The sequence below is a fragment of the Malaya genurostris genome, chromosome 3 (genome assembly GCF_030247185.1).
Source record: "Malaya genurostris strain Urasoe2022 chromosome 3, Malgen_1.1, whole genome shotgun sequence".
Lineage (NCBI taxonomy): Eukaryota > Metazoa > Arthropoda > Insecta > Diptera > Culicidae > Malaya > Malaya genurostris.
The window spans coordinates 126,467,459-126,487,400 of NC_080572.1; the positions used below are offsets into that span (position 1 = coordinate 126,467,459).

At 42.0% G+C, this 19,942-nt stretch overlaps 1 protein-coding gene across 1 annotated transcript; it reads left to right on the plus strand.

Moving 5' to 3' along the window:
• Positions 1-15,625: 15,625 nt before the first annotated feature.
• On the plus strand, positions 15,626-17,793 carry LOC131433979 (uncharacterized). Its single transcript, XM_058600601.1, has 2 exons — positions 15,626-17,078; positions 17,129-17,793. The coding sequence occupies exons 1-2, from the start codon at positions 15,626-15,628 to the stop codon at positions 17,791-17,793; spliced, it is 2,118 nt and encodes a 705-aa protein (XP_058456584.1).
• The last annotated feature ends 2,149 nt before the right edge of the window (positions 17,794-19,942 follow it).

A 19,942-nucleotide genomic window follows, 5' to 3' on the forward strand; every position in this document is an offset into this window, starting at 1 on the left:
GAATAAACGGTAGATTTCGCACAATGAATTAAGATCAACATTACCACATCAGAGTAAAAACTTTTTCTTCAACTTCTACTATGATTTTTCAAATGAATTTGCCGTTTTTATAATTAAACGTTAAAAAGGTGGAGTCATTGAAAATTTTCCTAACAATTTGACAGCCCTTGCTGAAAGTGTCACCTCTAAACAAGCAGCGCCTCTACATTTCAGTTTTGCGACAATATGTCAATTGCAAACAATCGAACATTTTCAAGAAAAAAAGGAAACGTTCAAGTACACGAGGTTTTACAAATAGGACAATTTAAAAACTAGAGGTAGGTAATTCAGGAGACATGACCGCGAAATTTCGGTAGATGGCTAGATTCGATTAGTACATCGGCTCTTTTCAGGACTATATATTTTCACAAAATGCTTCCGAAGTCGAAAACGTTTCAGCATCAGAACTAATTGGCTCAAGTGGCACGTAGCGTACATAGTTCTTTTACCATATTTGTTGATTTGAACTAATGTTCATGTTTCTAATTTATTCACTCACAGGTTTGCCAAATTCAATTGAAAATATCGCAAAAAGTTTTGTATAAAAATCAAGTAATTAAATTCGAATAATTACTTTAGGTCGAAGGCAGCGAGTGCGCCGGCGACCCGCAGCGCCCCTGCAGAAATCACCTTTGTCCAGTTGCGGGCGTTTGCCCGGATTACCCAAAGCTAGGGGCTATCCGTCAGTTAAGTCCGAACGAGCGGCAGCGAGGGCGGACAGCAGGTCATTAAAAACGATGAGGCGTAGCCGCATTAGACCTTTCAAAATCGTAGTAAATGCATGTTAGAGCATGTTGATCTGTCATGCCAAATAACCATTATGCCAAACTATAACACCGTAATAATATTCTAGCAACTAATGCCTTCGGGTGTATGCTTTTCTGGACTTTAGTACATTCTGGGAATTTTTTTCTAGTTTTTTTAACTTTCTAAAGTTTGTATTTCTGGAGATTAGTATAGAATCATGTACTTCCAGCATCGAAAATCCATTTTGGAATATATGACAACTACTTTCGGTGCTTCCAAAACCAGGATAGCCGGAATTGGTTTATTTAGTTGCCTACTGATAATGGCTATCGATTTGTGTAATTTTGAGACCAGTTCAGAGTTTTGTTTTGCGTATTTTGTTTCGCCGGTTTAAGTGACGGTGTACAATATTTAACACACTTTACCCTATAACTCCGGAAGTCGGATCCGGATGAAATTCAGGAACTCTGTATGGGGCCGTGAGACCTTTCATTATTTGACACGGAGACCATGTGACTTTTCATTATTTTATTTGACACACACACATTGCTCAGCTCGATGAACTGAGTCGAATGGTATATGACACACAAATTTTATTAGTCGATTTTTCAAGTGATTGCATAACCTTTCTGTATGAGAAAGGCAAAAACAAAAAGGTTTGTCCATAAACTAGTATAACCTACAGAGTGAAACAGTCTCAGGTCAGTTAGGCCATTTCTGAGGAAACGAAGTTAGTTCCACTATTGCGGGTAGCTCCGAAAAAGGAATCCGGGAAACGGTATAATCGAAGTTGGTTCGAGAAAAGTGACTGGGATCCATTTTTGAGTCAATGGCTACAATCTCTCGTATTTATTCGAAAACCGGGAACCAGGAAAGCTGAAATTAATTTGTTTGACCGTCTACTGTCAATGACTACCGATAGAACAGTTTTGATTCGAGCTTAGACATTATTTAACATTTTATTTCCGGTGCTTACAGAATCGGAAACCGAGAAACAGCATAGCCGGAATCGGTTTGATTGGTTGTCTATTTACAATGGCTACCGATTGGAACAGTTTCGAGGCCAGTTTAGTAGTTTTTTACGTGTCTAATTTCGCCGCTTTAAGTGACGGTATCCAATTTTTAACACACTTCACTCTATAATTCCGGAATTGGAAGACAGATCCAGATAGTGGTGTAATGATACCTTTCTCATAATAATTATATTTTCAAAAACATCACTACAAGATTCTGTCAGATTTTTTTTGAAACTTGAATAAAATCAAAAGCTGTCTTTGAGTATAAACTACCATAACCTTTTCAATTTATAAACAGTTACGTCAAGTTAATATAGATTTAAATGAGGAAACCCTGCATGCTATAGAAAATTGAACAAAGCACGCTGTGTGCTATGCGGTGGTGTTTTCTTCTTCAGTGCCAGCACGTACCGATGCGTACCGATTTTGCATCATTTTTTATGACAGTTTGAAAGTTTTGACACTCATTGCCCCATAACTTCGGAACCGGAAGTTGGATCTAAATGAAATTGAACAGTATCTTCTAAGACACTAAGAGCTTTAATTTGAATCATCCACCAGATAGCAGAGTTTGTACGCTGCGTAGGATCGAAAGAGACGACATATATCGCGTGGTGCTACACTGCAAGCATCACATTTGATCACCACCAAGAGCAATAGCACTGTACCTGGGGTCAGGTACAGCCAGCACACCAAGTTCAGTGGTGACCACAACGACGGCAGAGCAACTGAGATAGCAGAAAACGATACCAAAAGACTGCCAATTGGAAATAGTTGGATGAGCTTCACGTCGTTCTTTAAGACAGAGGAACAGAGACAACAGCAACAAGGTAGATTTAATTTAATTTAATTTTTTTATTACTCTTATAACTGAAATTTTACTATACATAAGTTTTCATTTTGATATTATTAATTTACAAAAGAATACAGTTTATGTAATGAATGATCTCATGTAAGATCATCCGAATCCGATTCCGGATACTAGTAAGATTTTAAATACTCCAAGGGCTAAACATTATCCAGAGGGTACCACTGGGCTATGATAATCTGTTTTCGAAAAAAAGAAAAGGTATTAAATTTGATGCAAATTACAAAGAAATTGACATCACATTTTTAAAAGGTTGTAGAAATCTCTAAAGTTAATAGAGATAAAATTTAAGTTGTTGTTAACGAACTGAAAAAGGCGGGTGGGTAATGTCAGAGACATAACTGGATGTCGTGAATACGAAAACAACTGACATGTTCCTTAACACTTCCGAATATCAATTAGTTGATCCATTGTATGAATTAAGCAAGCATTCCCCTTTTCCACATTTTTCGCAAAAACAAAGAAGGCTTCACTTGATCTAGATTACTGTGAATTTCACACAGCGAAACGTGCAAAAATCAAATCAAACAGTTCTAGATTTGCACTAAACCGAGGATATTTCCCATCGATTTGCGAGCAAGAAATCCTAATAGTTCTTTAGAAAACTTTTAGAGCCATTAGAACGGCTGATTTTGTGTAATGCTCTCCACCGTTGCTTTTTCGCCAATGCAAATGACTAGCAGCTGTGACGTAATCGCTCTTGTCGGATGCGAAACTAGCTTTGCAAACGACACAAAATACATCTGCTCGCAGTGGCGATAGAATCCAAACTGATCCAAGGCTTGTTTTTACCTGATTTCGTTTGTAGCTTTTTCACTAATGGGCGGTCCTAACGGCTATGAAAATAGCAGCGTAAATAATTTTTATTTCGATATTTCATTTCGGATTTGCATTTCATTGAAAGAAACTATCCGGATGCTGTACGGGATTCATTCCTGCCTTTCAGAAGGACCAAGTTGTGGAACTCACTACGATATTAAACACTGTTCGGAACATTTTCTCGAACGATTTGTTGTACAGCAGCAGATATTTTGTTATCTTCCTCAGAACGCGTTCTGATTGGCTGGTGTTGACATGGGTCAAATGAGACAGGTTTTTCAATAGTGTACTATTGAAATACTTCAATGCTTTTTCTTTGCACGCTTAAGTTGAAAAATTTCGAATCTATTGGTAATTAGATTATATAAATCGTTTCACAAATCACTAAGCTATGAGCTTTAAAAATACGAGAAAGGCAAACACGCCTTATAAATTATCCTCCTTGATACTCTTTATAAGTTTAATTTTTATAAATTTTATTTATACCCGGTTTTAACCTAATTATGGTCTTATCGCCGGGTGATACTCGTTTATACCAAACATTTCAGAAAAGTTTAATTTTGAATTATTTGAGATTATGTCACACAGCCGAAAATTTTATCATAAAATTGTGATCATATTTCCGATGGCATGTAGCAAAAATTATGTTGATTCGTTAGATACAATAAGAACGTTTGCCTAGCCATGTCTATATCGATAAAATTCGTCTTCCTGTTCGGCTTTTCGTACCGCATGTTATGAATTCCACGAACTTTAAAAAATTCGGACATACAGCTACTTATTGTAGTGATAAATCTAAATGTATAAAATGTCAAGGGCCTTATAAAGATAATCTTTGCGATAAAGATATTGAAAAATGTGTTTATTGTGGGGAGAGTCCTCATGATCTTTTAGTATGCGCTACATTTAAGTTGCCTAAAGACAAAATGAAGCTTTCTTTAAAAGCACGGTTTAAGCGCACATATGCAGAAATGCTTAAAACGATCATTGATGTCCCACATTTGGAAACCGAAAACGCTTTTTCAAATCTTGCGGAGCCAGAGGAATCTGACTCTGACGGAAATAGTGAAGATATCTCGTTTGTCACTCCTCAAGGGTTTGTTAAGAGGAGATTACCAAACCACAAATTACCAAAAAAGGCACCTAAAATTGCACCTTCGAAAAAAGATCCCCGTGTTAAATCTAAAAAGCCAAATTTAAAACCAAAAACTGTGCCTCCTGGTTTGTCAAATTCACAAACCAATCCAGGAACTAGCACAAGAAAAGACAATATGTGGGCTCCAGTGGGCTCCGTTTCACAGCCACCATCAGGATTACTGAAGTTTTCGGAAATTGTAGAATGGATTTTCGCAGCATTCAATATTTCTGAACCTCTGAAGACGATCATAACGGTATTCCTTCCAATAGTTAGAACTTGGACGTTTGTTGAATTGTGCAACAAGTTTATTGAGCAAAATATTGTTCCACCTGACTGGAGGTAAGTGAAAGTTATCGCCATTCAAAAGCCGGGGAAACCAGCTTCCAATCACAACTCATATAGACCCATTGCATTGTTGTCCTGCATCAGAAAATTGTTCGAAAAAATCATTCTTCGACGTCCCGACACTTGGATCGAGACGAACGGTTTGTTCTCAGATACTCAGTTTGGCTTCCGTAGAAATAGAGGGACGAATATTGCCTTGCATTACTTTCGTCTGACCACCAAATTGCCTTCGCTCAAAAACAACAAATGGTATCTGTATTTTTAGACATAAAAGGAGCATTTGATTCAGTTTCTATTGATGTTCTCTCAGACAAGCTCCATCAACATGGACTTCCAGCGATTATAAATAATTATTTGCACAACATTTTGTCAGAAATGCATGTATTTGCAGATAGTTTTGCAAAATTTTCATCGAAAATTTCCTTAAACCACCCGCGCGCACGATGGCCTTAAGCAAATTTATTCAAACGGTTGTTACATTATAAAACACCATTTAAAGAATATTTAGTTATATTTCCGAATAATAATATTGAAAAATAAGGCGGTAACAGAGCATTCTCCAAAACCTCCTTTGAGAATCATGTCGCGCAGTGAACACGATAACTCGGCGTAAATTTATCTGAAATAAAAAAATGTTTTTAAATTTACTTAAAGTATCAGTTATCTCTCTGGTTATTATTTTGATTTTTTTAACAGTTCGTGGCATATTTAAGTAAAACACGCGATCTTACGCTAAATTTGGCGCCAATTTTGAGGTGAAAACTGCCATAATATGAAAATGGAAAAATTTCAAAAACGTAGGGGTAAGGCATTTTATACCAAGAAAGTATGTCATTATCGGGGGTCGCCAGTGAGCCCAAATATACGAACTCGTCAACCACCTCAATATCGTCACCCTCTATCAATGTTCGTGGTGGAAGGCGTAGTGTTTCTTCTCTAGAGCCTCTTTCTCTCATGTTGTTGAAACTGGCAGCACTGTTATCGATGAAACAATTAACGAAGCGATTGGCGGGAAACCATTAAGCGTGTAACGAAAAGAACTGTCAGAAATTGTTTATTCTAAAACCGAACACGAGTATTAACAGCTATTTCTGTGAAGAATTAAAACTTAAACCTAATTATAATAATAATTAAAAGTTACAATCTTTAAAATTTGTTTCAAACTTAGAACCTAGTTAAAACTTATTGGTAGCTTAAATCTACGAAGAAAGATTATTGTAAGTAATTGAAACTTATGTAAAAATTCAATTTTAACCTACATTTTCCTTACATAGACCTAGTAGTTTACGCTAGGTGCGGGAGACTGCGTAAAATTATAAAGGCATACCGATTTGTGTGAGTAAAATTACAATTATTACTAAAACTTAATCTAAATTAAAAATAAATTACAGCTTAAAGCTAAAATTGAACTACACTAAAACGGTGGTTTGATTTGCTAAAGCATTTTGGAATCCCCACGCGCCCCGCGTTCTTGTTCTACGGAACATTTCTTTAAGACACTTTTCTCTTTTTCTCGTTTAGCGCTACAATTGGAAGAATTGGAAGCGAAACGAGCTCTGGAAAAACAATCAATGGAAGCGGAAAAACGTCATCTTGATGAAGTGTTTCAACTACGGAAGGCACAGTTGGAATGCGAGGAAGAAAGTATGAACCACAGCCGGATTAGCAAGCGACAAAGCTTGAACCAGGTTCGTAAATGGATGGAAAAATGTGCCGATCCAGCAGAAGGCGATCTACCAACAGCCTCGCTGTCAATGCCGCTGCCAACATCCCATGTCGACCAGATCACTGAAGACAACAATCCCGGTAGGAACGTGATATTTCAGACTAGGCAAATTTCGAGCCCACCGAGACACCCGTCGTTGCAAAACGTACTTCAGCGAACTTCGATGTCAACAGCATATCCAGTTAACCAACAAAGTGGTCCCGCTCCAGCTGCTTATAACAAGCGTATCCAATCCGGTGCGGTTCCTAAGGCGAACATCTTTGATCCAGCTAAAGGAATGCACAAACCTGTAGGTAACCCATTACCCTTCGTAGGCCCAGGTAAGCCACCACTCGTTAATAAAAATATGACAGTCCAACCTTCATTTGATGATAATGATGATAATATTTCTGAATTGATTGCTCAATTTGGAAACGTTGAAATTCTACCTGCATTAAAAATGCAACGAACCAGCCATGCTTCTCAATCTCAAGGGCAGCTGGCGAAGAATGTGGGTAAAGAGCATGTACAACCGAACCCTTCATTCGGAACAGTCCCGATTCCTCTAGGGCTTCAGAAAATGTCTACATTTGTTCCAACCCCCTCGCAGTTAGCAGCCCGGCAGGTGATGACGAAAGACTTACCTCCCTTCTCAGGTAACCCTATCGATTGGCTTGTGTTCATAAGCAGTTTTATGACAACTACGCTTGCTTGTGGATACTCAAGTGCCGAAATTTTAACACGTTTACAGCGGTGTTTGAAAGGCGCCGCATACCAAGCCGTCCAAAGTCGTCTGATTTTACCAGAATGTGTCCCTCATGTGCTGGAGGATTTGCATTTTCTTTTCGGAAGGCCTGAACTTTTAATCGAAGCGCTTTTTGAAAACGTTCGGTCTGTTGCTGCTCCGAAATCTGAAAAATTGGAAACCCTAATTGACTTTGGTATTGTAATTCGAACTCTTTGCGACCACTTAGAAGCTGCCGGACAACGCGAACACTTGTCGAATCCATCTCTGCTGAACGAGCTTGTTGGAAAACTTCCAGCTCACATTAAATTTGAATGGGTGCGCATTTGAAAAACTGTCGAGAAGTCAATTTGAAAACGTTCGCGAGATTTATGTCTAGTGTCATGACATCAGTGGGTAAAGTGACGATAACCAAAGTGAACAAGCCCCTGTTGGAGAAAACAAGCCAGAGAACACGAGGATCAATCAACGCTCATGCTGCCGGCTCAGTCAATAACGTTGTGTCGGAGAAGCTATGCTATTTGTGTAAGAAGCCGGGTCATCGCATCCAGGACTGTGGAGTCTTCAAATCGCTGCCTTTGGAAGAACGTTGGAGGTGTGTGCATAGTAATGGACTTTGCAGAAACTGCTTGAACGCGCATGGTAATCGTAGCTGTCGTAGCAAAGGATCTTGTGGCATCCAGGGATGCCAGTATCGGCATCATTCTCTGCTGCATTCGACGCGAAACAATCAATCCTTGAACGGTCGTCAACATTCGGCGGGGAACTTCACCCATAGGATACTCGAAGAAGCCATCCTGTTCCGTATAGTGCCTGTAGTGCTGCGTGGCAGTAATGGTGTCATTAACAAGTTCGCTTTTCTCGACGAAGGATCGTCGCTGACGCTAATCGAAGAGAAATTAGCAAACGAATTGGGCGCCGATGGAATCATAAAGCCTTTATGCTTGATGTGGACCGGAAACGTGACGCGGATGGAAGCCACTTCTAAGCAGGTCACTCTGACAATCTCGGCGTTGAACGGGAATGCGAAGTATAAGGTTGAAGACGCACGCACGGTGAAAGAGTTATCGCTACCGAAACAAACTGTTTCATTTGAACGATTAATGAACCGTTATCGTCATCTCCAAGGGCTTCCAGTTGCAAGCTACGAAAACGCAACGCCTAGATTGTTTTTTTTTTTTTTTTTCAAATAAAATTTTTATTAGGCTCATTTGCTTTAGCTTAACGTGGCCGATTGTCTTGTTGTTAGGGAGAGAGAAAGGGATGCCGTATTACGGGGCGGCATACTCCCCAGTTAGTAAGGGGACATAGGGAGGGTGGGACCTACACAGTATTGAATTGAAATTTGAATACATCATTGGTTTGTGGCATACATCTTTTAGACACATTTTGCGTTCGATGAATCTTCATGTTTTTCAGCTTGTAGCAATGAAGAGATTATTCTGGATTGGGATGCTTCGTTGGTGTGTTCTGACGTTGATGTGACGTTTTTGGATAGCTTCCAGCAACTCAGTCAGTTCAAGGCAGGTGCATGCTCCGAAGCATCGTTTACACAGGCCATACTTCCAGCAACGTAAAGAAGAGTGCGGTAGAGCTGTAGACGAGAAAGAGATAGGGAGAGCACTAAATTTGAGCATTGATAGTTTTCAAGAAGTTATAGATGAGAGTCATATAAGGAAGATTTCGAGTTGCCAAGACGTCGCGGACTGGTACGAAGGGTGGTATACCTCGGGCCCGAAGGGAACCTATGAGTTGGGACCTGGCATCACAATACTCGACACATGTCCAAACAACATGTTCGATGTCATGATAACCCTCACCGCAAACGCAGACACCACTCTCAGCGAGCCCCACACGACGGAGATGCGCGCTGAACATATAATGATTAGACATGAGCCTTGACATTACACGAATAAAGTCTCGGCTCACGTCCAACCCCCGGAACCAAGCTTTCGTCGATACCTGTGGGATTATTGAGTGTAACCATCGTCCCAGAGTTCCACTATTCCATGTATTCTGCCAGCTAGCTAGAGTTTTCTGACGACAGCAACTGAAAAATTCATTGAAGCAGATTGGTCTTTCATAGATATCACCTTCTAGTGCGCCCACCTTGGCTAACGAGTCCGCCCTCTCATTGCCCCGTATGGAACAATGTGAGGGGACCCAAACCAAGGTAATCTGGTATGATTTTGCAGATAAAGCACTCAATTGTTCCCGTATTTTCCCCAGGAAATACGGTGAGTGCTTTCCAGGCTTCACTGAACGGAGAGCCTCAATGGAACTGAGACTGTCCGATACAATGAAGTAGTGATCTGTGGGCAGAGTGTCAATGATCTCAAGGGTATACTGAATTGCAGCTAGTTCTGCGACGTAAACTGAAGCTGGATCACTGAGTTTATAGGAAGCGGTGAAATTTACATTGAATATACCGAAGCCAGTGGACCCGTCTAGATATGATCCGTCAGTGTAAAACATTTTATTACAGTCGACTTCTTTAAATTTATTATTAAAAATTTTTGGGATCTCTTGAGGGCGTACAGGATCCGGGATTCCACGAATTTCTTCTTTCATGGATGTGTCGAAGAACACAGTAGAATTAGAAGTATCCACAAAATGAACACGATTGGGAACAAACGAAGAAGGATTTATATTCTGAGCCATGTAGTCAAAATACAAGGACATAAAACGGGTTTGTGAATTAAGCTCGACGAGCTTTTCAAAGTTTTCTATCACCATCGGATTCAAAATGTCGCATCGGATTAGCAGTCGATATGAGAGATCCCAGAACCTGTTTTTCAACGGTAAGACGCCCGCCAGCACTTCAAGACTCATCGTATGGGTTGATTGCATGCAACCCAAGGCAATACGTAAACAACGATACTGAATTCTTTCCAGTTTAATGAAATGAATATTCGTAGCGGAGCGGAAACAGAAACATCCATATTCCATTACTGACAATATCGTCGTTTTGTACAACCTGATCAGGTCTCCTGGGTGAGAGCCCCACCAAGTTCCGGTTATTGTACGAAGGAAATTGATTCTCTGTAGGCATTTTCGTTTCAAATACCTAATGTGACATCCCCAGGTACCTTTGGAATCGAACCAGACCCCGAGATATTTAAATGTGAAAACCTGAGCTATGGTTTCACCCCCTAGTTGAAGCTGTAATTGCGCAGGTTCTCGCTTCCTTGAAAATACAACCAGCTCAGTTTTCTCCGTAGAGAACTCGATACCCATTTGAAAAGCCCATGTCGACAAGTTGTCGAGGGTATCTTGCAATGGTCCTTGGAGATCGGCAGCTTTGGGTCCTATAATAGACACAACACTGTCGTCGGCAAGTTGTCTTAGCGTGCAAGATGTGTTGATACATTCATCAATGTTATTTACGTAAAAGTTGTATAAAAGGGGGCTTAAGCATGAGCCCTGAGGAAGACCCATGTAACTGAATCGCTTTGTCGTCAAATCACCATGCTCAAAATGCATGTGTTTCTCGGACAATAGATTATATAAAAAGTTGTTCAAAACTGGTGAAAGACCATGCTGATGCAACTTCTCAGATAGAACGTTAATGGAAACTGAATCGAATGCCCCCTTGATGTCGAGGAAAACTGATGCCATTTGTTCTTTACGAGCAAATGCCATTTGAATTTCTGTTGAGAGCAACGCTAGACAATCGTTCGTTCCTTTGCCCCTGCGGAACCCAAATTGTGTACCTGAAAGCAATCCATTTGTTTCGACCCAACTGTCTAGACGGAAGAGAATCATTTTCTCCAACAATTTCCGAATACAGGAAAGCATAGCAATCGGCCGATACGAATTGTGATCGGAGGCTGGTTTTCCAGGTTTTTGAATAGTAATAACTCTCACTTCTCTCCATTCGTGTGGGACAATATTACCCTCGAGGAACTTGTTGAATAAATTCAACAAGCGCCTTTTGGCAGAGTCGGGCAGATTTTTCAACAAGTTGAATTTAATTCTGTCTAACCCCGGGGCTCTATTGTTACACGACAAGAGCGCAAGTGAGAACTCTACCATCGAAAACGGTGTTTCGTTTGTATTCAATGTCGCGACGCGGGATATCTTCTGTTCCGGAACAGAATCAGGACATACTTTCTTAGCGAAATCAAATATCCAGCGGTTAGAATATTCCTCGCTTTCGTTCGCGTGATTTCGATTGCGCATGCGACGGGCCGTATTCCAAAGAGTGCTCATTGCTGTTTCTCTCGTTAATCCGTCAACAAACCTTCGCCAGTAACCGCGTTTCTTAGCTTTAATCAGACTTTTCATTTGAAATTCTAACGCCGCGTATTTCCGATAATTATCTGGAGTTCCGTTCCTTCTAAACGAGATGAAGGCTGAAGCTTTTTTCGTTTTCAGCTCTGAGCACTCTTTGTCCCACCATGGGTTGGGAGAACGCATACTAGTTTGCGCGCTAGGTACTCGTTTCGTCTGAGCTTGAATTGCGGTGTCAAGAATCAAGCCAGCCAAAAATGTATACTCTTCCTCCGGAGGAAGCTCCTGTGATGTTTCCAGTTTCTCAGACATCGAGCTCGCGTAACGTTTCCAATCAATGTTTCGTGTGAAATCGTACGAAACATTGATTGTTTCCGATGGTCTTCCACGGTTGGTGATAGAAACTATGATCGGCAAGTGATCGCTACCGTGAGGATCACAGATTACCTTCCACTTGCAATCTAACTGTAGCGAAGTCGAGCAAAGGGATAAATCCAGCGCACTTGGTTGTGCTGGTGGTCTAGGGTTCCGTGTCATTTCTCCCGTGTTTAGAATTGTCAAATTGAAGTTGTCACACAGATCTTGAATTAACGAAGAACGATTATCATCATATAAGCAGCCCCATCCTGTACCATGCGAGTTAAAGTCCCCTAAAACCAGCCGCGGTGAAGGAAGAAGTTCTATGATGTCTGCAAGCCGACGATGCCCTATCGAGACTCTGGGAGGAATGTAGATAGAAGCTATACATAGATCTTTGCCTTTAATATTAATTTGGCAAGCAACAACTTCAATTCCCGGTGTCGAGGGGAGGTTAATATGATAAAATGAATAGCACTTTTTAATCCCTAAAAGTACCCCTCCATAAGAGTCTTCTCGGTCCAGGCGGATTATGTTAAAATTATGGAAGTCGAGGTTGATGTTAGAAGTAAGCCAAGTTTCACTCAAGGAGAATACATCGCAATTATGAGTATGTATTAAGTGTTTGAAAGAATCAAGTTTTGGGATGATACTTCTGCAATTCCACTGAAGCACAATGATCATATCTTCGATTCTCAGTGGTAAATTATCCATCAAAAGATACGATCGCTGCAAGGAGGGGCCATTGTTCAGTCAACTGTTTTAAAAATGTCCTTACTGTTGGCAGTAGAGCAGTTAGGAAGCTTTTCAGAGGATCAGTAATATTGAAGGCTGTTAATATCCAGTCCACGATATCAGAAAATTTCAATAATCCAGCGTTTGTTGGATTTTCTGGTTGTGCTTTGGGGTCATTCGGGGTTTTTGATGCCCCAGGAAGTGCTGGGTACTCCTTATCATCCCTAAGTTTTTTGAACCCAGGAGGTGTTTGCTTCGGTTTTGAGTCAGCACTTTTTGTTTCCGTTTGGTTCTTTTGTGACGAAGAGGACAGTCTGAGGCCTTTACGAGGAAGCTTGGGAGAAGCCAGATTTTGTCTTTTCCTGCTTCCTTCAACCTGTGTGTAGGAAGGTCCTTCGCCTGGGTCGTCAGAGGTATCCTCTTCAACTGGCAAGATTGCAAACGGGTTCTCAGGGGTCGATGGAGTGGTTCTTTTTAAGATTTCCGCATAAGAACGTTTGGAACGTTCTTTCACGGATCGCTTCAATTTCTCCGCACGCTGTATGTACGTAGGGCACACCGAAAGATCATGAGGATTCTCCCCGCAGTAGCAACACTTTTCCACTGCTCTTCTGCAGAGATCGTCCTCATGGGCCTCTCCGCATTTGCCGCATCGCAGTTTGTTGCAACAATAGGTTGCCGTATGACCTAGCTGTTTGCAGCTTGTACAATGCATTACCCGCGGTACATACAGCCGAACAGGTAGACGAACTCCACTCACTACCAAATAATTTGGAAGTGCAGATCCGGCAAAAGTCACGCGAAATGAGTCCGATTGGTAAAATTTACCATCTATCGATTTGGAGTGCAATTGCTTGCACTCCAAAATTTTCACTGGTTGAAGGTCGGGGTTTTTGAAACGGCCTACCCCGTCCTTCATCAGATCTTCGATTGTCAGACTTTCGTCACGGACCACACCGTCGATCTCCACCACATGAGACGGGACGTACACGCGGTACTCCTTCGTGAACAACTCGTTGGTAGCAATCCCGTTTGCTTGCTTCAGGTCGGACACAACAACGCGTAACTTGTTTGGCGAAACCTTATCTATTGTTTTTATTGCCGAGTAATGTTTTTCCAGGTCCCGAGCAATATTTAAAACTCTGAGAGACTTTAATTTGGGCCGGAAGTATACCACCCACGGACCCCCCGAGCCATCGTCTTGGTAAACTTTTTGGCGAGCAGGCAATATCTTAAAGGGAGATGGAGGCATCGGAGAGGGAAATGGCATCGGAGAGGGAGATGGTATCGGAGGGGGAGATGGTATCGGAGGGGGAGATGGTATAGGAGGAGTAGATGGCATCTCGGAAGCAAACTCAGCCTCTAAATGTTCTTCGTTCATTCGTTCAGCTTCGCCCTCCTCCGAGACACCCCCACTGTCATCAATATTCATATTTAAAGTGCGGGAGTAAAGAAGTCTCCCGCACTTGAAATGAAAAAGAAAGAAATAAAATGAAAAGAAAATATATGAATAGTAAAAGTTGAAAGAAAAAGTTTGAGAAAATACTTAACAGTATGTCACGGTAAGCTGTTAGGTGAGTTGCTCCTTCACTCCTTCGTTGTGCTTCAGCGTGACCTTGACTCAGGATTTGGCTGCTGCGATGCGGGTAGCAAACAATAGAAATAACTGCTGCCCGAGGATAGCACAATAGCGTCTACTGTCGATACCGATACAAAACCGGTGCACAGACAGAACTCACTTGCGGGGATGCTACTTTTTATCACTTTTATTTAATGCCTATACTACAGCCTCTGCTGTGATAGGCACCTTCGTCTTACCGATGTCGATTGTTAAAAAACGCGTGTGCTCACTTCGAACATTCGGTTACGAATGCCTAGATTGTTGATCGGAGTAAATAACTTGAATCTGATTGTTCCACTGCGAACGAAGGAAGGATTACGTTACGAACCCGTAGCTGTCAAAACCAGATTGGGTTGGTGTGTCTACGGTGGCAAGACAACAAACAATACAACGCATACAGTAAACTGTCATTCCTGCGACTGTACTGTAGCTCAAGAGCTGCATAACACGGTGAAGGACTATTTCGCGCTGGAAGATGTCGCGACTAAAGAAGTGCCTGTGCTTATGTCGGAAGAAGAAACACGGGCCCAGTGTATTCTCGAGAAAACAACAATTCGCATAGGCAAACGCTTCGAGACGGGATTGTTATGGAGGTTCGACCATATTGAGCTCCCAGATAGTTACAACATGGCCCTAAAACGTCTGGAATGCCTGGAGAAGAAACTGGCCCGAGAACCTTTGCTCAAGGAAATCGTTCAGGAGCAGTTATCTGCCTATCAGAACAATGGTTATGCTCATCTAGCAACTAAAGATGAGTTGCTTGTCGCTGACCTGAAACGCGTCTGGTATCTGCCGTTAGGGATAGTCAAAAATCCTCGAAAACCAGGTAAACTGCGATTAATTTGGGATGCAGCGGCGAAGGTTAAAGGAATATCACTCAACACAATGCTTCTGAAAGGACCCGATCAGCTGACTTCGCTGCCAGCAGTTCTGTTACGTGTTCGCCAATTGGAATTTCTGCAGACATCAAAGAGATGTTCCACCAAATCTCTATACGTAGAGAAGACCGGCACTCTCAGCGATTCCTCTGGCGTTCGGATCCCTCGCATACTCCGGAAATCTTCCTAATGGATGTGGCTACATTTGGTTCATCGTGCTCGCCAGCGTCAGCGCAGTTTGTAAAAAAAAAACGCCGAAGAGTTTCGAGAAAGATATCCTCGCGCCGTAAAAGGAATAGTCGAGAACCATTATGTGGATGACTGCTTGGAGAGTTTTGAGAGCACTGAAGAAGCTGTGCGTGTCAGTCGAGAGGTGCGCATGATTCACGAAGAAGGAGGATTTCTACTAAGAAGCTGGCGCTCGAACAGTAGAGAAGTATTGAAAGAGTTAGAAGAAACAAATTCAGCTGGAACAAAAACCGTCGTCCAAGGAGGTGCATTCGAACGCGTTCTAGGATTGCTGTGGAGTACTGAAACCGATGAACTCTACTTTTCAACGATGATGTCGACCGAGATCCAAAGCCTGGTTGATGACAATCAGCGACCCACAAAGCGACAGATACTGAAATGCCTGATGGAATTCTTTGATCCGCTAGGACTTCTGAGTCTATTTCATATCCACGGGAAAATGCTTCTTCAAAATGTCTGGCGATCGGGAATCGAATGGGACGAACTAGTGAGCGATAGAATTTTTGAGCGTTGGCAGAAATGGACCAAACTCATCGAAGAAGTAAGCGATGTGCGTATTCCAAGGTGTTATTTCCACCAAGCGACGGTAAAACGCTATGATGGATTACAGCTGCATGTTTTCGTCGATGCTAGCGAAGTAGCTTATTCCGCGGCTGTTTATTTTCGTTTAGTAAATTCTGATGGAGTAGGAGAGTGTACCCTGGTTTCCGCAAAAGCAAAAGTGGCTCCGTTAAAACCTCTCTCGGTGCCAGGAATGGAATTGCAAGCCGCGGTGTTGGGATCGCGATTGATGAAATTCGTTGAAGAAGGTCACTGTCTCGCCATAGTGCAGAAGTATTTGTGGAGCGATTCGGCTACTGTGTTGTCGTGGCTTCGAGCAGATCATCGCAGATATAAGCAGTTCGTGGCCTGTCGTATCGGGGAGTTACTTACGACAACGAATGTTAGCGAATGGCGGTGGGTGCCATCAAAATCTAATCCAGCCGATGCTGCAACCAAGTGGGGTCAAGGACCAAAGCTGACGCAAGACAGTATGTGGTTTAAAGGCCCAGAATTTCTACGCGGACCGGAAATAAGTTGGCCTATACAGAAGAACTCTGCTGTAGATACGAAAGAAGAGTTGCGTCCTTGTTACTCACACAGTAAAGTTGTGTTACCGAAACCTGTGATCGACCTGGATCGGTTTTCGAAGCTTTCTCGGGTGGTAAGAACCGCAGCGTACGTAGCAAGATTTCTGGCAAATTCGAAGCGGAAGCAGATTGGAGAAGAAGCAGTGAGCGGAAATTTAACATCGGAGGAACTAAAATCGGCAGAATATTCATTGATACGAATGGTGCAATGGCAGGCGTTTCCCGATGAAATGGCGATATTCGTGAAAAACCAGCGAGACTCGGCTGAGAAGACAGGATCTATAGGCAAAAGTAGCGTCATCTTCCAGTTGTCACCTATATTAGACGATAATGGATTGCTTCGCGTTGGCGGACGAATCGGGAAGGCTCCTAACATCAACTTAGAAGCAAAGTTTCCAGTCATACTCCCACGGAATCATAAGTTTACCGTTCTACTGCTGGACGATTACCATCGTAAGTTTCGACATGGTAATCACGAAACCGTAACTAACGAAATACGCCAGAAGTATTACGTGCCAAGACTGAGAGTACTCGACCGTTTACCTATGTGGGTGTTGATTTCTTCGGACCGCTACTCGTTAAAATTGGAAGAAGTAATGCAAAACGTTGGATCGCTGTATTCACTTGCCTGACCGTTAGAGCCGTTCACGTTGAAGTCGCTCATAACCTCAGTACCGATTCGTGCGTCAAGTGCATAAGGCGGTTCGTTTGTCGACGTGGCTCTCCGGTAGAGATACATTCCGACAACGGAACTAACTTCCAAGGAGCTGATAGACTGTTGAGGGAACAGATGCAAGAGATACAAGGAGAACTTGCAGCAACGTTTACCAACACGAACACGAAATGGCTATTTATACCACCCGCGAGCCCACACATGGGTGGGTCGTGGGAAAGAATGGTTCGTTCTATAAAAACTGCGATGCAAACAGCGTACGATAACTGTCGTAAGCTTGACGATGAAGCATTACTTACATTGGTTGTCGAAGCAGAGGCGATAGTCAACACTCGTCCTTTGACGTATCTACCATTGCTTCAGAGGAAAGCGAAGCGATTACACCCAATCACTTCCTTTTGGGAAACTCCAGTGGCGTTCGTCAGCCAGCAGTTAAGCCAACGGATTCGGGAGCGGCTCTGCGAACTTCGTGGAGTTAGATCCAGTATCAACTAGACGTATTTTGGAGAAGATGGACTCGTGAGTATCTGCCGACCCTCACCAAGCGCACGAAGTGGTTCGGTGATGTTAAACCTGTTGCCGAAGGTGACCTAGTGTACATCGTAGATGGAGACAGAAGAAATGGATGGGAACGCGGTCGGGTACAGACAGTGCTCAAAGGAGCGGACGGGAAGGTTCGTCAAGCAATTATTCAAACTGCGAGGGGGGTAATGCGTAGACCTGTCTCAAGGTTGGCTGTCTTAGAGGTGAATGGTAAAACTGAACCTGGTGGCCAGTGTTACGGGGGGGGGGGAGGATGTTGAAACTGGCAGCACTGTTATCGATGAAACAATTAACGAAGCGAGTGGCGGGAAATCATTAAGCGTGTAACGAAAAGAACTGTCAGAAATTGTTTGTTCTAAAACCGAACACGAGTATTAACAGCTATTTCTGTGAAGAATTAAAACTTAAACCTAATTATAATAATAATTAAAAGTTACAATCTTTAAAATTTGTTTCAAACTTAGAACCTAGTTAAAACTTATTGGTAGCTTAAATCTACGAAGAAAGATTATTGTAAGTAATTGAAACTTATGTAAAAATTCAATTCTAACCTACATTTTCCTTACATAGAGCTAGAAGTTTACACTAGGTGCGGGAGACTGCGTAAAATTATAAAGGCATACCGATTTGTGTGAGTAAAATTACAATTATTACTAAAACTTAATCTAAATTAAAAATAAATTACAGCTTAAAGCTAAAATTGAACTACACTAAAACGGTGGTTTGATTTGCTAAAGCATTTTGGAATCCCCACGTGCCCCGCGTTCTTGTTCTACGGGACACATGTATTTTGTTTTTGACGCATTTATGGCCAGTCCGATACGCTTAGCTCCAGTTTTCAGTTCGATGTATGTTTCCATCATCTTCTCAAGGTTACGTGTCACAATATCAATATCGTCAGCGAAGCCAAAAAGTTGTACGAAATTTCGGAAGATCGTGCCCCTCGTGTCGATCCCCGCTCTTCGAATCACGCCTTCCAAAGCAATATTGAACAGGGTACAATAGAGTCCATCACCTTGCCGTAGCCCTCCGAGATTCGAAAGGAATCGAAAGCGTCCCAGATACTCGAACGTAGCACATCACTCTATCCATCCTTGCTTTGACCAATCGCGTCAGTTTATCCGGAAAACCGTATTCGTACATGATCTGTCATAGCTGTTATCGTTCGATTGTGTCGTATGCCGCTACGTTTCGTGAGTACGTTGTATTCACGACACTTCTGGAGTACTTGTCTTATCGCGAATATGTGATCCGTAGTGGCGCGGGCTCCAGTAAATCCCGCTTGGTACGGCCCTACAAATTCCTTGGCTATTGGTGATAGACGACGGCAAAGAATTTGGGAGAGTACCTTGTAGGCGGCGTTCTGCAATGTAATTGCGCGGTAATTGCAACAATCTAGCTCTAGCGGTAATTGCAACAATCTAGCTCTCTGCAAAGAGACATCAAGCCCCCCTGCCCTGTCAGTATACGACCAAGGTCTCACCGGGGTTGGTTACTCGATCTTTTCTATGGTTACTCGTACCTCAGCCGGCACAGCGGGGAGGTAGGGATAGGAGTTACTGCACAAGAGGCTAAGAACCATATTTGGGCCTGAATTGTAGTGTATGTTATTGTAGTGTTCCACAAAAGTGAGTTTGGAGTCTAAGAGTAGTCTTAGACTCCAAACTCACAAAATCTCGCACAATTTTACATTTTTCTACAAGTTGGTTTTCTGGATGTATATCTATAGAAATAGTTTCATTTTTTCATTTTCATTTTTACATTTTTTACATTAAGCTTGAATAGAATAGATTGATTTCGTTCTGGAATATTGCGGCGTCGCTGTTGTTTCTAATTTCCATAAATAGCTTCATATCGTTTGCATATATCAGCACTTTTAGATATTTGAGCATGAAGAAAATGTCGTTTACATACAGTATGAAAAGAAGAGGCTAGAGGCTGAGAGCCCTGAGGTACACAAGATGTTTTTCCTCGGTGAACGACCAAAATGATTAAAGCCGGGGTAAAATAAATGATAGAAAAAAAAGATGTTACATTAATTGGTTCAGACAGAATGTTTTGAAAGCGAACTACTTGTACACGTTTCGTTAAAAATGATTCG